Source organism: Echinops telfairi, unplaced genomic scaffold (genome assembly GCF_000313985.2).
Source record: "Echinops telfairi isolate 266 unplaced genomic scaffold, ASM31398v2 ScPeMD7_7457;HRSCAF=8495, whole genome shotgun sequence".
Classification (NCBI taxonomy): domain Eukaryota; kingdom Metazoa; phylum Chordata; class Mammalia; order Afrosoricida; family Tenrecidae; genus Echinops; species Echinops telfairi.
The window spans coordinates 26,416,165-26,430,895 of record NW_022111357.1 but is presented as its reverse complement, the minus strand read 5'-3'; the positions used below and the strand labels follow the sequence as shown (position 1 = coordinate 26,430,895).

Here is a 14,731-nt window from a genome sequence, read left to right as displayed (position 1 = left end):
GTGGGGGGGGGGGCTGTCGTTATTGTTCCCTTCTTCCGGGAGAGAAGGCTGCAGCACAGAGGGGGCAGCGATGGGACTAGAGTCACACAGCCACCCCTTCCAGTCAGGCTCCCTGTCCCCATCTCTCTCCCTCTGTCTCCCGCCTCCTCCCAACTCCTCTCTGCCTCCCTGCCCTCATCACCCCTCATTTTTCTCCCTCCCTCCCCCGACTTATCCACTCGCACCTTCTAGAGCTTCAGCTCTCCCCAACTCCCTCTGCTGCCTGGACCCTCGGTGCCTTTGCTGCCAGGCCTTCCCTGGGTTCCTGCTCCTGAGGGCACCCTCCTCAAATCACCTCCCTTCCCTGCTTGGCAAAAAGCTACTCAGTCTTCCGGTCTGAGCTTGCTGTCACCTCTCTCCCAAGGCGAGGGGAGATGCCCACCATGGTGGTCTGCCGGAGCCCTGTGTCCGGCACTGGACCGTGAACTGCTCGGGAGCAGGAGGCATCTGCTCCGTGACATTGGACCCACTGTGCTGAAGTCCTCACCCCTGCATACCTGCAGACACACCCCTGCTTAGATAGAGGGTCTTCTTTGGCTGTGTTATGAGATCGTACTGCAGTAGGCTGGGTCCTAACCCTAATTTTTTTCTGAGTGATGTCTTATTTTTAAAAATCAGAGGAGAGGAGGGAAGACAGACATCATGTGAAGACACTTCTACAAATGGCCAAGGAGGCCCAGGCTACAGAAGCAGACAGAGACCAGATGCCCACCTAGGGCAGAGCAAGAGAAAGAGGAGAGCCTCCCCTGCCTGTGCCCTGAATTGGACTCCTCGCCTCCCAGAGAGCCCCTGGGCTTCCCTCCCACTGCAGCTTTAGCTCTGCCCTTCCCACGTGGCTTCCAGAAACATCCATGTCCTGGATGGCTCCTTTCAAATGTCAGCTGCCCACAAAGTCTTTCCAGGTCACCCGTCATCGCCCAACAATCTGAATCCCCCATCCATACCAGGTCACGACTCTGGAGAGACAGGCTCGCCCCAGGTGCGGGCAGGTGCAGTCCAGGCAGAGCTGCCTGGGATTCAGCCAGGTGGCGGTGGTGATTCCGGGCTGTGGAGCTCAGACCAGCTATGTGCCCTAGGTGAGCCTTTCACCCCGAGAATGCCCTCCCTGGCCCTTTCTTCCTCTCTGTGGAATAAGAACCATGGGCGGAATCCAGCTGCTGTCTTGTCCACCCTGACTCGGGGCACGCCCCCCCCCCCCCCCGCCAGTGTCTGCACAGGAGCGTGCACCCTGGAGTCTTCTGTGGCTGGATTTTAAATCACAGCTCACCAGGCCTTTCTTCTGAGGCACTGTGAGGTGGACTTGAACCTGCCAGCTTTTGGCTTAGCAGCTGGGTGCATCAGCCATTGTCACGACCCAGGGCTTCTGTGGCCATTCCCAGAAAACCAAGCTCACTGCCATTGATTCAACTCCGACTCACTCACGGCGACCCTACAGAACAGGTTAGAACTGTCTCTGTGGGTTTCCAAGACTGCAACTCGACAGGAATAGATAGCCTCATCGTTTTCCCGAGGAGTGGCTGATGGTTTCGAACTGCTGACCTTGCAACAAATAACAACTATGCTACCATTTTAGAGAGGGAACAGTCAGTAGTGGTTCCAAGATCACACAGCTGAGAGGTGACCATGCTGGTGTTGAAAGTAAGGTCTCTCCGATGCTATGGCCTGTGTCCTGGCTCAGGGAACCCCTGGAAAGAAGCAGGAAGCTCATTCACGTCGCCAAAGACAGGTTTATTCACAAGCACTTGCACTGTGCCCAGTCGTCACTAAGAACATAGAAGCCTGGGTAGGGGCTCTGGGACAGCCATTGTCCCCTTTCCACCCCAAACTACTTCCCTCTGATGAGCTGCAACGGACACATACCGATGGTGACCGCCAGATGGCGGACGCAGGCTACTCCGTGCGACGCTGTCCTGGAAGCGCACTAGGTCGCCTTGGGTGGGTGCACGGGTGGAGTGGCAGTGCCTGCCTGACAAGCAGAAACAGCCCAACAGAGAGAAAAGAAAGAGGTGGGCGTGCTTTGGAAATTCAGGACTATCTGGGTGAAAACATCCAGGTGCACACAAACAGACTCGGGGAGATGCCAAACTGCAGGGGAGGTTGGGGTGGTACTATTCGGGGCTTCCGGGGTGGTGCTAAGCACGCACGCCACCAGCCTGCCTCCAAAAAGCCGAGGCCTCCCACACTACTCCTTCCTCATCGTGTAGCCCTGGATCATGCTGCTGAAGTAGGCTGGCGTGTTGCGCTCGGGGTAGAAGAGGATCAGGTAGCACTTGGGACCAAAGTAGCCCAGGCTGATCCCCAAGAGGTTGAGCACGGTCACAGAGAGGTCCATGAAGGGGACCAGCACCCCCTGGTAGACTGACATGAACGTGCAGAGGGAGATGGAGGAGATGAAGTAGAAGGTCATGCTCAGGGTGATGAACTTGGCCTCGTTATAGTTGGTGGGCAGCTCCTTGCCCACGTAGGCGAAGCCGAAACCCAGCACCGAGAGGACCAGGTCCAGGCTGGTGTTGAACAGCAGGCCTTTGCTGTGGTTCGGGCTGCACGTGAGGATCATGATCTTGGGGTCATCGGGGTCCGTGCGGATGGTGGGGATGACGGACGTGGCCACCAGGTTGCCCGCCACCATGACCACCTTGAGCGCCGTGGCGACGGCCACGAAGACATAGGGCCCGTGGTAGCGGACCCAGTAGCCGTAGGCCCGGGGGAGGCGGCGCGCCATGTTGAAGATGCAGACAATCTGGAAGGAGCGCACGGTGATGCAGGAGATGACCACGGTGAAGCAGAGGGTGAAGAGGGCCTGGCGGCAGAGGCAGGTGAGGAGCGTGGGCGGCCCCACGTACACAGGCACCGCCAGGAAGGCTGCCAGCAGCGGCGTCAGCATCAGGAAGCACATGGGGCCCCCGGCCGAGCGGACCAGCGGGGTCCGGAAGTGTCTCCAGAAGATGACCAGGATGGCCAGCGTGCTGAGGAAGCCCAGCACGGCCAGCGCGGCCACGGCGATGGTGGGCGCCTCCTGCCACTCGAGGAAGGCCAGGCGCTGCTTGAAGCAGGAGATGCTGTTCCTGTGGGACCACTGGTACTTCGGGCAGGGTTGGCAATCCAATTCGTCTGCAAGAGCCACAGCAACGCCCGTCAGCCACACGCACCCCCAGCGCCCCTATCCTGACCCGGCACGAGGCCAGGGGGCCGGGGTTGGAGAGTGACGGCAGGGTTACCCCGCCATGGGCACTGCCAGCACTGACTGAGACCCCGGCCGGCCAAGGCTCACCCAATCCCCACAGCAGCCCACTCCACACGTGAGGAGCTGCCGCTCAGCCAGACTGAGTCCTGTGTCCAACGTCACAAAGCCAAGAAGTGAGCGGGCAGGGTAGGAACTGAAGACTCCTGGACTCAGGGCCCAACGGTGACAACCCCCCTCTTTTCCAAGACATGAGGGACATGCCGGGGGCGGGCTCAGAGAATGCACTCAGCACAATTTCCAGCACCTCCACTCTGGGCGGGGCCAAGGGTGGAAGGAGACAGCGAGATGGATAAAACCCAGGAGAAGTCCGGTAAAATCATTCTGCTCTCTTTGGTTGAGCACCTGCGTGGTGCCCTGTACTCTGCCGGACACACAGTCAGCGCTTTCTCTGGGGGAAGCTATTCATGCACTTCATTCATGAATAATCAGTGGCGCTCTGGGTTGGGAGAGGGGGCATCTGGGTCCAGATTCTGATTGAGGCTCAACTCTAATGTGGACAGAGAAATGACATTGCTCCCACTTTCCAGGAGCTAGCACTGGTAGGGTAGCGGTCACCCATTGGGCTGTTAACTGCATGGTCGGCAGTTCGAAACCACCAGCTACTCCAAGGGAGAAAGAAGAGGCTTTCTGATTCTATAAGGAGTTTCCGGTCTCAGAAATCCACAGGGGTAGTTCTTCCCTCTCCTATAGGGTGGCTGTGGGGTCAGAGTCAACGTGATGGTGGTGGGTTTGGGGGCAGGGGGATATTCAATAAGGAGGATGTCCATTCTTCTCATCAAGGAAGTCACTCAATAAACATTCCACGAGCATCTATTCTGCGCTCTGAACTACAGTAGGTGCTCAGGAGGCCAGAGAGATAAGCAGGGTACTGACCTCTGCTGGTCAGAGACATCCCTCCTAGGGGAGAGCCCTTCCTTGCTTCCTTCCTTCTTCATCATCCAGTGGCTAGTTCCTGACCTAACATGCCCTAGCTATGTGTGGAGCGGGGTGGGGGATTCCGTTTCAGTCCCTGCCCTTGGAGAACGCTCTTCCTTGGCCCTCTCTCCCTCTTAAACCAACCTGCATTGAGGATCTTCCTTGACACCATGTTTGGGGGAGATGTAAGAGAAAACTGACATGAGCCTGTTCCCTAGAAACTTCGTCCCCTGGGGGAAATCAGAGACCCTGCCCAAGGGGAAGGCCCTGGAGACCCGAGGGGCAGGCAGGAGGGAGGGCAGGACACGGTGGTACCTGACTGATTGAGGAAGGAGCCAGGGAGGCAGTCATGGCACTCAAAGCAGCAGGGGTGGATGCCCACGGGCTTCTTCCTCTGGCCGGCCTGGCAGCTCTTGGAGCACACGGACAAGGGGATCTGCAGAAAGGGGGGTGTCAGCCTGAGTGTGCCGCTCCCACAGGCAGGTGATTGCAAGAAGAGAAAGCTGACCACACAACCGGGTAGATGCGTGGGAGCGGCTCTGGGCCCGGCAGGATGCCCAGGAGACAGGGGGCAGAGGGCGGCGAGGGCTGCCCTCCAGAGGCTCATCGGCAGGGCCAGTGGTTGGCCATCGTGGTTCTTGAGTGGGGGTGGGACCCGGCTGGATCGGGGTTGTCGAAAAATAGGGAGACCTGACAAGGCCCAAAGGCCAAGGTGAGGGACACTGTGGTGGGGCCGCTGGACCCCGAGCCCCACCCTTCATGTCTCTCGGAGGTCTGCTGTTGGGTCCCTTCTGGACACGGCTGCTGGATGACATTTTCAGAAGTCCCGCTCTGCTCCCTGCGACTGCTTCATGGAGAAACCGGAGTGATTCTCCGCCAGGCGGAATGAAAAGTCGGATCCCCTGCCAGGACGCCCAGGCCCTCTGTGGTCTTCACTGACCCCCACCACCTCCATCCCCCATGGGACCACACATGTGGGCAGGCATGGGGACAGCGACACACAGCCTTTGTTCAGACCTACACCCTTCCCTCCCTCACCAGGGGCGCTCCCCCTCTTCCAAATGCATCTCCACAGGGGTCCCTACAGAACCAAGCCAAGAACACCTCTTACCTTCAACTCGAAGCCTAGCATGCGCGCATTCATTCCTTCAAACAGTCCCTGCTCCCACCCTGATGTCAGGTCTGGCGGAAATCACAGTGCCCTAAGTGAAGAAAGCCCCTGCGCTCTCGTGGAATTAATATTTTCATGGAGAAAGGGAGACCACCAACAGAGCTCTCGAACACGCCAGATGGTGATGCAAGCCACGAAGGAGAACAGAGGGCCACAAGAGGAAGGAGAGTGATGGGAGCAGATGGCACTACTAAGCGGGAGATGGGCAGGGGGAGTGCCGCGGGGTCACTGGCATGGCAGTCAAGCCCTGAAGGCCGTGAGGGGCAGTGTGAGCAAAGGCCCCCCCCAGGGCAGAGCCCTGGCATGATGGAGGAGGAGCAAGGAGACCGGTGTGCCCCAGCAGAGTGTGCTAGAGGGGAGCGGTCGATGAGCCCATGGGTGCCTGGGCTGTGTCTGGAGGGAAATGAGAAGAAGCCATGGGCTCGGAGTCAAGTGACAGGACCTGAGCTCACGGTGACAGGGTCACCTGTTCTCTGCGGCGAGTGCAGCCTGCCAGAGTCCAGGACGGGAGCCAGGGACCAGGTGGAACTGCGATCATCCAGATGAGAAAAGATAGCGGAGGGAGGGAGCAGTGGGCAGATTCTGGGGGTGTTCTGAAGGGGGGTCGGACGGGCTTCACGGCTGGATTGGATGAAGGCTTTGGGAAAGAAAAGGGTCAAGGGAGGCCTCAGTGCTTGGGGCCTGAGCATCTCGATGATGCTTACACAATCTCATGTCCCCTTGAGGAGATAGGACAGTGGGGGCATGGTCAGATGCCTCTCACCGGTTCACGAGGATGACCACCACTCGTTGGGCAACATGGATAGTGATGAACTTGACTAAGCCCATTTCTGAAGAGTAACGGGGCTAAAAACCTCACTGCAGTGGGTCCAAGAGAGACGGGGCTTCCGTGTTAAGGTGGCAGGTTGAACACTCATCTTTTTGTGTTTCCTCCTGCAATGTCAATAAAATTATAGCTAAAGGGGGATGATTTGAAAGCTATAAAGTCAAAAGAATAGCGAACAGTAAGTCAACAACCAAAAAAATTTTGGAGTCTTTGACTTGGCATGGTTGAGAAACCCTACACATTTAGTTGGCAAAGCTGAGGATAAACCCAACTGTTCTAGACACTTCCGTCTCACCTTACACCTTCCTGGCCCACACTTCACCCCACCCATCGCTATTACAGAAAGAAACTTCATGTAAGTGTGCAGTAACAGATCTGATTTCAATAAAAAAATACCTGATTCTCTGCCCCAGGGTTTCTCCAGCACAGTAGCTTAGCATTCACAGCGTGACTTAAGAATGAGGACATCAACACCCCATGACGAAACCCGTAACCAACAGGGCACAGTGATGCCTCCCTCTTCTGTCCCTCAGAGCCCTGGGGGAGTAGTGGTTAGGCATTGGCTGCGATCCACAAGGTTGGCAGTTCAAAACCACCAACTATGCCTGGCGAGAGCGATGGGGCTTTCTACTCCCGTGGGGAGTCACAGTCTCAGAAACTCGAAGTGGGCAGTTCTACCCTGTCCTATGGGGTCGTGATGAGTCAGCATCAACTCGATAGCAGTGAGTTTGGTTTGGAGGTTTTCTGCCCCCCAGTTCTCAGATGTATTCTACGCGGATCTCCAAAGGTCTCCACAGCCAACAGTGGGTCCAGCTCAAGAAGGCATTGCCTTTCCCTGGTTTCCGTGGTCAGACTCTTCAGCCGCTACTCCTGTGACCTAGCATCACTTCTCAGCGTAAACTCCCTGCACATCAGTTTTATGCTCCTTAGAAGTGAGCATGCTGAGCCCTTGCCTCTTACGTTGGTCACAGTAGCAGGAGGGACCAATCCTTGGAGAAGGCTCTCATTGTTGGTAAAGCAGAGGGTCCGCAGAAAAGAGAAAGACCTTCCACAAGAGAGTCTGACACCGTGGCTGCCACCGTAGATGCAAGCATCCCCACTGATTGTCAGGATAGAGCAGGACTGGGACACAGTTCATTCCGCTGTGTATGCATAATGTCACTACGCGCCTGAGCCAATTGTATGGCGCCTAACTCAACAATGTCCACCTTTGCGTCTCAGGCTCAGCTTTACAAGGTGAACCCAGGCTGGGAGTGGCCCTGGAGAGCCATCTCTTAGAAGGGGGCTCGTGCATCAGCGATAAGAACCTCACCCTTGGTTAAGAGGGGTAGGGATATCCCCTAGCATCCAGTAGCATTGCAATTGCTGACTCTCACCTAGGGTGGACAAGGGAAGGTAAAGTGGTGCCTGATGAAATGCGTGTGGCTTTCGAACAGGATTCACAACAACGGCAATCCCAAGGCCTATGGACGGAGTTGGCTTTGTTCTCTACTTTCTATGGCAGAAGAAGGAGAAACAGTAATGGTGACGGGCACAGGCACCCAACAATCAGTTCCAGGCCCACTATGAGAAGGAGAAAGCATCTCTGACAGCTTCTCCAGAGCCCCTTCTCCTGCAGGGCCAGGAAGCCTGGGATGAAAATCCAAGGGGGGCTTCCCGGGGGGCTGTTCAGTGAGACCGCGGACTAGCATGTCGCTGGCCTGGCATCACCCAAACAAATCAACGGTGGGTGAACAGAAGCTGACGTCAGCTAGCACCGTAGAACGTTGTGGTTCCTCTCTCCAGTTACAGAGCTAAAAGCAGTCACAGCCCCAAAGTTCATTCATCAAAGGGAGGCTTGGCCTTCTTCAGGACCCCACAATACCACGGCAAATATCTATACACATGCATGCAGCAAGTATTTTTCCAGAACTTCCCCCCAAAGAGACATCTATCAGAAGCACCCAGGGAAGGGGGGGTGGCGAGCTCTTCTGATGGCTGTGACACTCGGGGCCTGGCCCACGCTGCGGGAAATGGAAGGCGGTACCGTGATGGTCTCAAAAGGTCCTCGCAGGCCCCCGTTGAGAGGGTGGCTCATAGAGGGCAAGTAAGCCTGGGAGTCTTGGTCCAGGTACTTTTTACAATAGGTCCAATAGGCCCAGGAACTCATGTCATGGATTCTGATCTGATCCCTGAGGGCAAACCCTCATCTGGTTTCCCGACTTGTGAAGCAAGAGCCCTCAGGATACAAATGGCCAAGGGAAAGGCCCTGGAACTTTCTCCCACCCTAGCTAAGAAAAAAAACCAAAAACACCCTGGAGGGAATCTCAAAGATTAGCACCACCATCAAAGACTTCAAAGCTCGGTTCAGGAGCGTGTTCTCCGTCACATTCCCATTTAATTCATCTTGAGGCTTCCGTTCAAAGCACTGTGATGGGGGCTGACATATGACATTGGAGAAGGCGGCCGGAGAAAGGCCTCTGAAAATAAAACCAGTGAGAAAACGGGCCGCGGTCAGAACCCACCGCTCTAGCACCTGGCAGAGAACTGGAGGAAGGCAGCCAGCTGGGGTGCTGATTGAGGGAAATGGTTGAATCAGGGCTGTGGCATTGCCGTTAATCTATTCCAACGGTTCTCAACTTGTGGGTCGCAACCCCTTTGGGGGTGGAACGACCCTTTCACAGGGGTCACCCGATTCATCACAGTAGCAAAATGAGTGATGAAGTCGCAACGAAAATAATGTGATGGTTGGGGGTCACCACCACGTGAGGAACTGTATGAAAGGGTCATGGCCTGAGGAAGGTGGGGAACCCCTGCTCTGTCCCCACCGCCTTTCTCTCCAGGTCTGTGGCGGTCTTAACCAGGATCCTAGCAGCAAGGTGAAAATCAGCATCTTGCAGACCCTGGAGGAGGCGAAAAATGGAATCGAGGTGATTTTGACGCCTGATTCTCAAAGAACTGGCATTATCAGACCTGCCTGGCGGTTCCCTGGAAAACCTCACTAGCAAAGACCTTTATTTAACCCGACTTAGCGCTTTCTCAGTGCAAAAAGCCTTTGTCTCGGGACCTTGTCTACAGCATTTGGAGGCAGTTCTTTAATCTATGGCTGCCTCAAGCAGTGGGCTACACTTGGGGCAGGCAGCACGAGTGTTGTCACGCGGTGCGCATCATGTTGACCCTTCACACAGCACGGTAACGCTCTGCCGGATGCTGTGTCGTCCTCACAGTTGTTGTTATATTTGCTGCCACTGTGTCCACCGTCTCAGGGGGTCTTCCTCTTTCTCTGACCTTCTACTTTCTCAGGCCATGATTTCCTTTCCAAGAACCACTCCTCATTCCTGATAGCAGGGTCGAGGTCCTCCGGACAACCAATAGACTAATTTAAAAGATCAAAAGTAAAATCTGGAGGGGGAGCTGTGCACAGCCAAACGCAACCCATTGCTGCGAATCAATTCCAACTCACAGCGACCCCATGGAGCAGACTGGAAATGATGAGGGCAACCTGTGTGCGAATGTGCTTGATACAATTGATGCATGGGTTGTTCCAAGAGTTGTAAGGGCCCTCAACCAAATGGGAGTCCATATGGCAGCCGCCACTTCACGCCACCTCACCGAGGGCCTTCCTCTTTGTCTCTGTCCCTCTGCTTGGCCAAGCAGGACGGCCTTCGCCAGGCACCCATCTCTCCTGGTAACAGGCCCAAGGGATGTGAGCCGCTCTCTCGCCACCCTTGCCTCTCAGGAGGATTCTGGCTGTATTTTTTCCAAGACGGATCTGTTTGTTCTTTTGGTAGTCCATGGTACTTTCAATGTTCTTTGCCACACCGTGGTTCAAATGCATTGATGTTTCTCCAGGCTGGCTTATTCAATATCCAACTTTCACCTGCACATGAGGTTCTCAAAATACCAAGGTTTGGGTCACATAAATACGTGGGCAAATATAAAAGACAAAGTAAATGTATTTTTATTTGTAACTCTTTTTCTCCTTGCTTATTGAAAAAAAAGCATAGAAAAGGATTATAAACCTATGCTGATAAGTACACAACCTAACAATTGCAATTTGTACAGTAACAGCAGTATAAAAGTAAATGAAGAAAATGGAGCTATAGGAGAGCAAAATTCTTGTATATTATTGAAATTAAACTGTTATTAATTCAAACTAATAGTTAGAAGTCAAGATGTTAACTGTAATACCAAGGGAAATCATTAAAAAGTAACTAAACCATAGTAAAATAAATTATAAGGGAATCAGAATGATACACTAGAAAACATCTATAAATAAAATATCTATAAAATAAGGTAGGGATGGAGGAATAAAACAATGAAAAAGAAATAAGATAAAAAGGAAACAACTAGCAAAATGACACAAGTAAAATCTACCTTATTAGTAATTACATTAATCATAAGTGGATTAAACACTCTGGTGACAAGGCAAGCTTGACAAACTGAATTACAAACTATCTAACCATAAGCTGTCTCCAAGAGACATGCGCTAGAGGCAAATACACTAAAGGGTTGAAAAGAAGAACGTAACATGACATGCCACGCAGCAAGCACTAACACAAAGCTAGCAGGACTGTACTAACAGCAGACAGATTGGACTTTTAGACAGACAGTGCTGTCTTACACAAAGAATACTTTATAGTTATAAAAGGGTCAAATCATCAAGATAATATAACAAATATAAACGGCAAAGTCCTAAAATACATGAAACGAAAACCGTCAGAACTGAAGAGAGCGAGACAAACAATAGCTGGAGACTTTAGAGTTCTACATTTAATAATGGATGGAACAACTAGACAGATACTAAATAACAAAATAGAAGACTTGACCGTGCAATAGACCAACAGACTTTACACTTCTATAGAGCAGTCCACCCAACAGCAATGAAACGCATTCTCTTCCAAAATGCACACGAAAAACCCCCCAGAATAGCAAAGGAGCCATTGATAAGTCTCGATCAGTTTATCACACCAGTATGATATCACGCTAGTATGTTCGCCAATCACAGTGGGACCAAATTAAAGATCAGTAGCAGAAGGATATGGGGGATTTAAAAGAATGTGGAAATTGAACAACACATCTCGAAATAAAAGTAAACCAAAGTGGTAGTCACAGGGGAAACCAGCAAATCTTTTGCGATGAAGACACAAACCCAACATACCAATGCCTGTAGGGTGCGTGAAAACTAGTGCTCGTGGGGAAATCTGTAACTGTATGGACATACATTGTGGCAGTCACCTAATCTGGTGTCAATTTAAGGACTAAGAGTGTGGGGGTGGAGTCTAGGCTGTCAATCTGGAGATAGCCAATGAGACTTCTATGGGCATGGCCTTCTCCTGAGAATTCTGGGGAATCTGGTACTTCCTTCTTGGAGGCAGGAGACCTCTCTCTCTCTCTCTCTCTCTCTCTCTGCTACTCCGTGGGAGACATTGCAGAAGACAAGCCACATGGACACAACCACAACTTGGAAGCCAGAGAAGCCACAGAGAGACCCCTGCCAGTACTGAGATGCTTACAACGCCACTGGACCCAAAGACGTTCTACCCACTGGCTTGTGATCGTCCTGCATTTGGCTTCATTGCATGTGTTTCATGAGACCGAAGAGGACTTTATAGATTGGTATTGGACATATGGACTAATATTGGACTTATGGACCTGATCTGGACTGGGCTGGGATGTTTTCTCAATGTTCAATTGTTCTTGTATATAAATCTCTTTCTTATCCACATAGGTGTGTCCGTGGATTTGTTTCTCTAGTCTACCCAGACTAACATATTAAAAAGGAAAAGAGACCTCAGATCCATAACATTCACTCTGTTATCCCAGAGCTAAATTTACTGCCAACCACTTTTATGTCCGTTTGTCATCCTCTGATGGCTTGTATATGGTTGTGATGCTAGAAGCTATATCACTGGTATTTCAAATGCCAGCAGCATCAGTGGAGCTTAAGACTAAGAACAGGCAACCAAAGAGGAATTGGCTGCCCACTTCAGGGGAAGTAGCTACTGAAAACCTTGTGCACAGCATTGAACCGCGGTCAGATACTGAAGGCCTAGTGAGTGGACGCAGAACGTTGTCAGAGATGGCGCCGGAGGATGAGTTAGAAGGCATTCCAAATGTGACTGAGAAGGAGCTGCTTTTCCAAAATGGAACGGACCATGGTGACATGTATGGAGTGGAGCCACTGGGAGTCAAGCCTTCAGGGTAGTCATTTGCTGATGGGGAAGAACTCCAAACGAGAAGACACAGCTGCGAAAGTCTACTAATAATTGTAACTTGGAATGAATGAAATATAAATCTTGGAAATTGGAGGTCGTCAAAAAAAAGAAAAAAAGACATGGAACACAAAAAGATCCTAGGTGTTAGTGAGTTGAAGTAGACTGTGGAACAGTGTTGGCCATTTTGCATCAGCAAAGCATACGGTTTGCTATTCCGGGAGTGATACAATCAACAGGAATGGCATTACATTCTTGTCAAAAAAGGACATTTCAAGATCTATCTTGAAGTACAATGCTGTCTGTGATAGGATTATACCTATTGGGATTCAAGGAAATACAATCAGTACAACTATCATTCAAATGTATGTACCAACCGCTAAGCTAATGATGAACAAATTGAAGAATTCTACCAATGACTTCAAATAAATCAATAAATCGAACATGCAATCAAGATGCATAGATAATTTCTGGCTGTGGGAACGCTACAACTGGAAACAAAGAGAAAGGGACAGTAGTTGGAAAATGCTGTCTTGGTGAGAAATGAAACAGGAGAGCACATGATAGAATGTTGCAGGACCGATGGGACTTGTTCACAGCAAACACCGTTTATCAACAACACGAATGGTGACTGTACACAGGGGCTTCTCCAGATGGAACACACAGAACCAAGCTGAGTACATCTGAGGGACCACAGACCACGGAGAAATTGGATATCAGCCGCTAAAGCCAGGCCAGGGGCTGACTGTGGAACAGACCATCAATTGTGCATATGTAAGTTCAGGTTGAAGCAGAAGACAATGAAAATAAGCCCACGAGAGCCCAAAGATGACCTCGCATAGATTCCACCTGAATTCTGAGAACATCTCAAGAACGGATTTTCTGCATTGAACACTAAGGACCTGATGAGCTGTGGAAGGCTTTAGGAACATCGTTCACGAAGAAAGCGAATGGTTATCAGAAAAAACGAAGGAAGAAAGCACCAAAATGGATGTCAGAGGAGACTCCGAAATGTGCTCTTAGTCACAGAGCAGCTAAGGCAAATGGAAGCGATCATGAGGTCCAAGAGCTGAATAGAGAAATTCAAAGAGCAGCTTGAGAAGGCACAAAATACTATAATGAAATGTGCAAAGACCTAGAGTTAGAAAAACAAAAGGGAACAACATGCTCACCATATTTTAACGGAAAGAACTAAGGGAAAAAGTCAAGCCTTGAGCTGCAATCTTGAAAGCTTCTATGGCCAAAATACTGACTAATGCCGGGAGCAGCTAAAGAAGATGGAAAGAACACGTGCGTCACTGTGCCAAAAAGGACTAGTCGATGTTCTGCCATTTCAGGAGGTAGCATATAAGCAGGAACCAATGGTCCTGAAGGAAGAAGTCACATCTGTCCTGAAAACACACACCCCAAACAAGGCTCCAGGACTTACTGGAACACCCATTGGAATGATTCGCCAAGCCGATGGGGCACTAAAAGCACTCTCTCATCTGTGCCAGGAGAGTTGGAAGACTCGGCCAACTGACTAGAAGAGAACCATCGTTGTGCCCATTCCAAAGAAAGGTGACCCACCGACTGTGAAAATCATGGAACAATATCATCGATATCACATGCAAGTAAACGCTGCTGAAGATCAACCTGCAGTGGTTGCAGCAGTCCAAAGCCAGGCAGCTGCCAGAGGCTCAGGCTGGACTGACGAGAGGACGTAAAACAAGGGCTATCATTGCTGACGTCAGATGGATCTTGGCTGAAAGCAGAGACTACCAAAAAGATACTTACTTGTGCTCTACCGACTATGCCAAGGCAGTTTGCTGTGTGGATCATAACAAACTCTGGATAGCCTGGAGCGGAATGGGAATTCCGGAACCCTTCCTCGTGCTTATGCAGAACTTGTCCTTGGATCAAGAGGCAGTTGTTGGAATAGGACAAGGGTATACGGATGTTTTAAAATCAGGAAAGGTGTGCGTCAGGGGTGTACCCTCTCGTCATACTTATCCAATCAGTATGCTGGCAAATAAGGAGAACCTGGATTATTTGAAGAAGAATTTGGCACCAGGATTGGAGGAAGGTTTCTTAACTCCCGGTGATAAGCAGAGGATGCAATCTGGCTTGACAAAAGGGAGGAGGACTTGAAGTACTTGCTGACGAAGATCAAAGATGGCAGCCTTCAACATGGATAACAACTCAGTGCAAAGAAGACCAAAAATCCTCACAACTGGACTGATAGGTAACATCACAATAAGGGGAGAAATGGTTGAAGTTGTCAAGACTTTGTCTACAAGTTGTCTTGCTTGGATCCACAACCAATTTTCTTGGAAGCAGCAGTCAAGAGATCAAAAGAAGGG

The 14,731-nt window shown here is 51.3% G+C and overlaps 1 protein-coding gene across 2 annotated transcripts in view; it reads right to left on the bottom strand.

The window, feature by feature from the left end:
• Nucleotides 1-2,221: 2,221 nt before the first annotated feature.
• Nucleotides 2,222-14,731, bottom strand: part of TAS1R2 (taste 1 receptor member 2) — a 28,582-nt gene continuing 16,072 nt past the window's right edge. Inside the window, exons 5-7 of one of the 2 annotated variants that reach the window (XM_004705147.1) lie at nucleotides 4,514-4,634; nucleotides 3,880-3,882; nucleotides 2,222-3,150 (exon numbers count right to left, since the gene is read on the bottom strand). In XM_004705147.1, the coding sequence (XP_004705204.1) occupies nucleotides 2,222-3,150; nucleotides 3,880-3,882; nucleotides 4,514-4,634 (1,053 nt within the window). The remainder of the gene's footprint in view (nucleotides 3,151-3,879; nucleotides 3,883-4,513; nucleotides 4,635-14,731) is intronic. The other variant, XM_004705146.1, reaches the window with a different exon arrangement.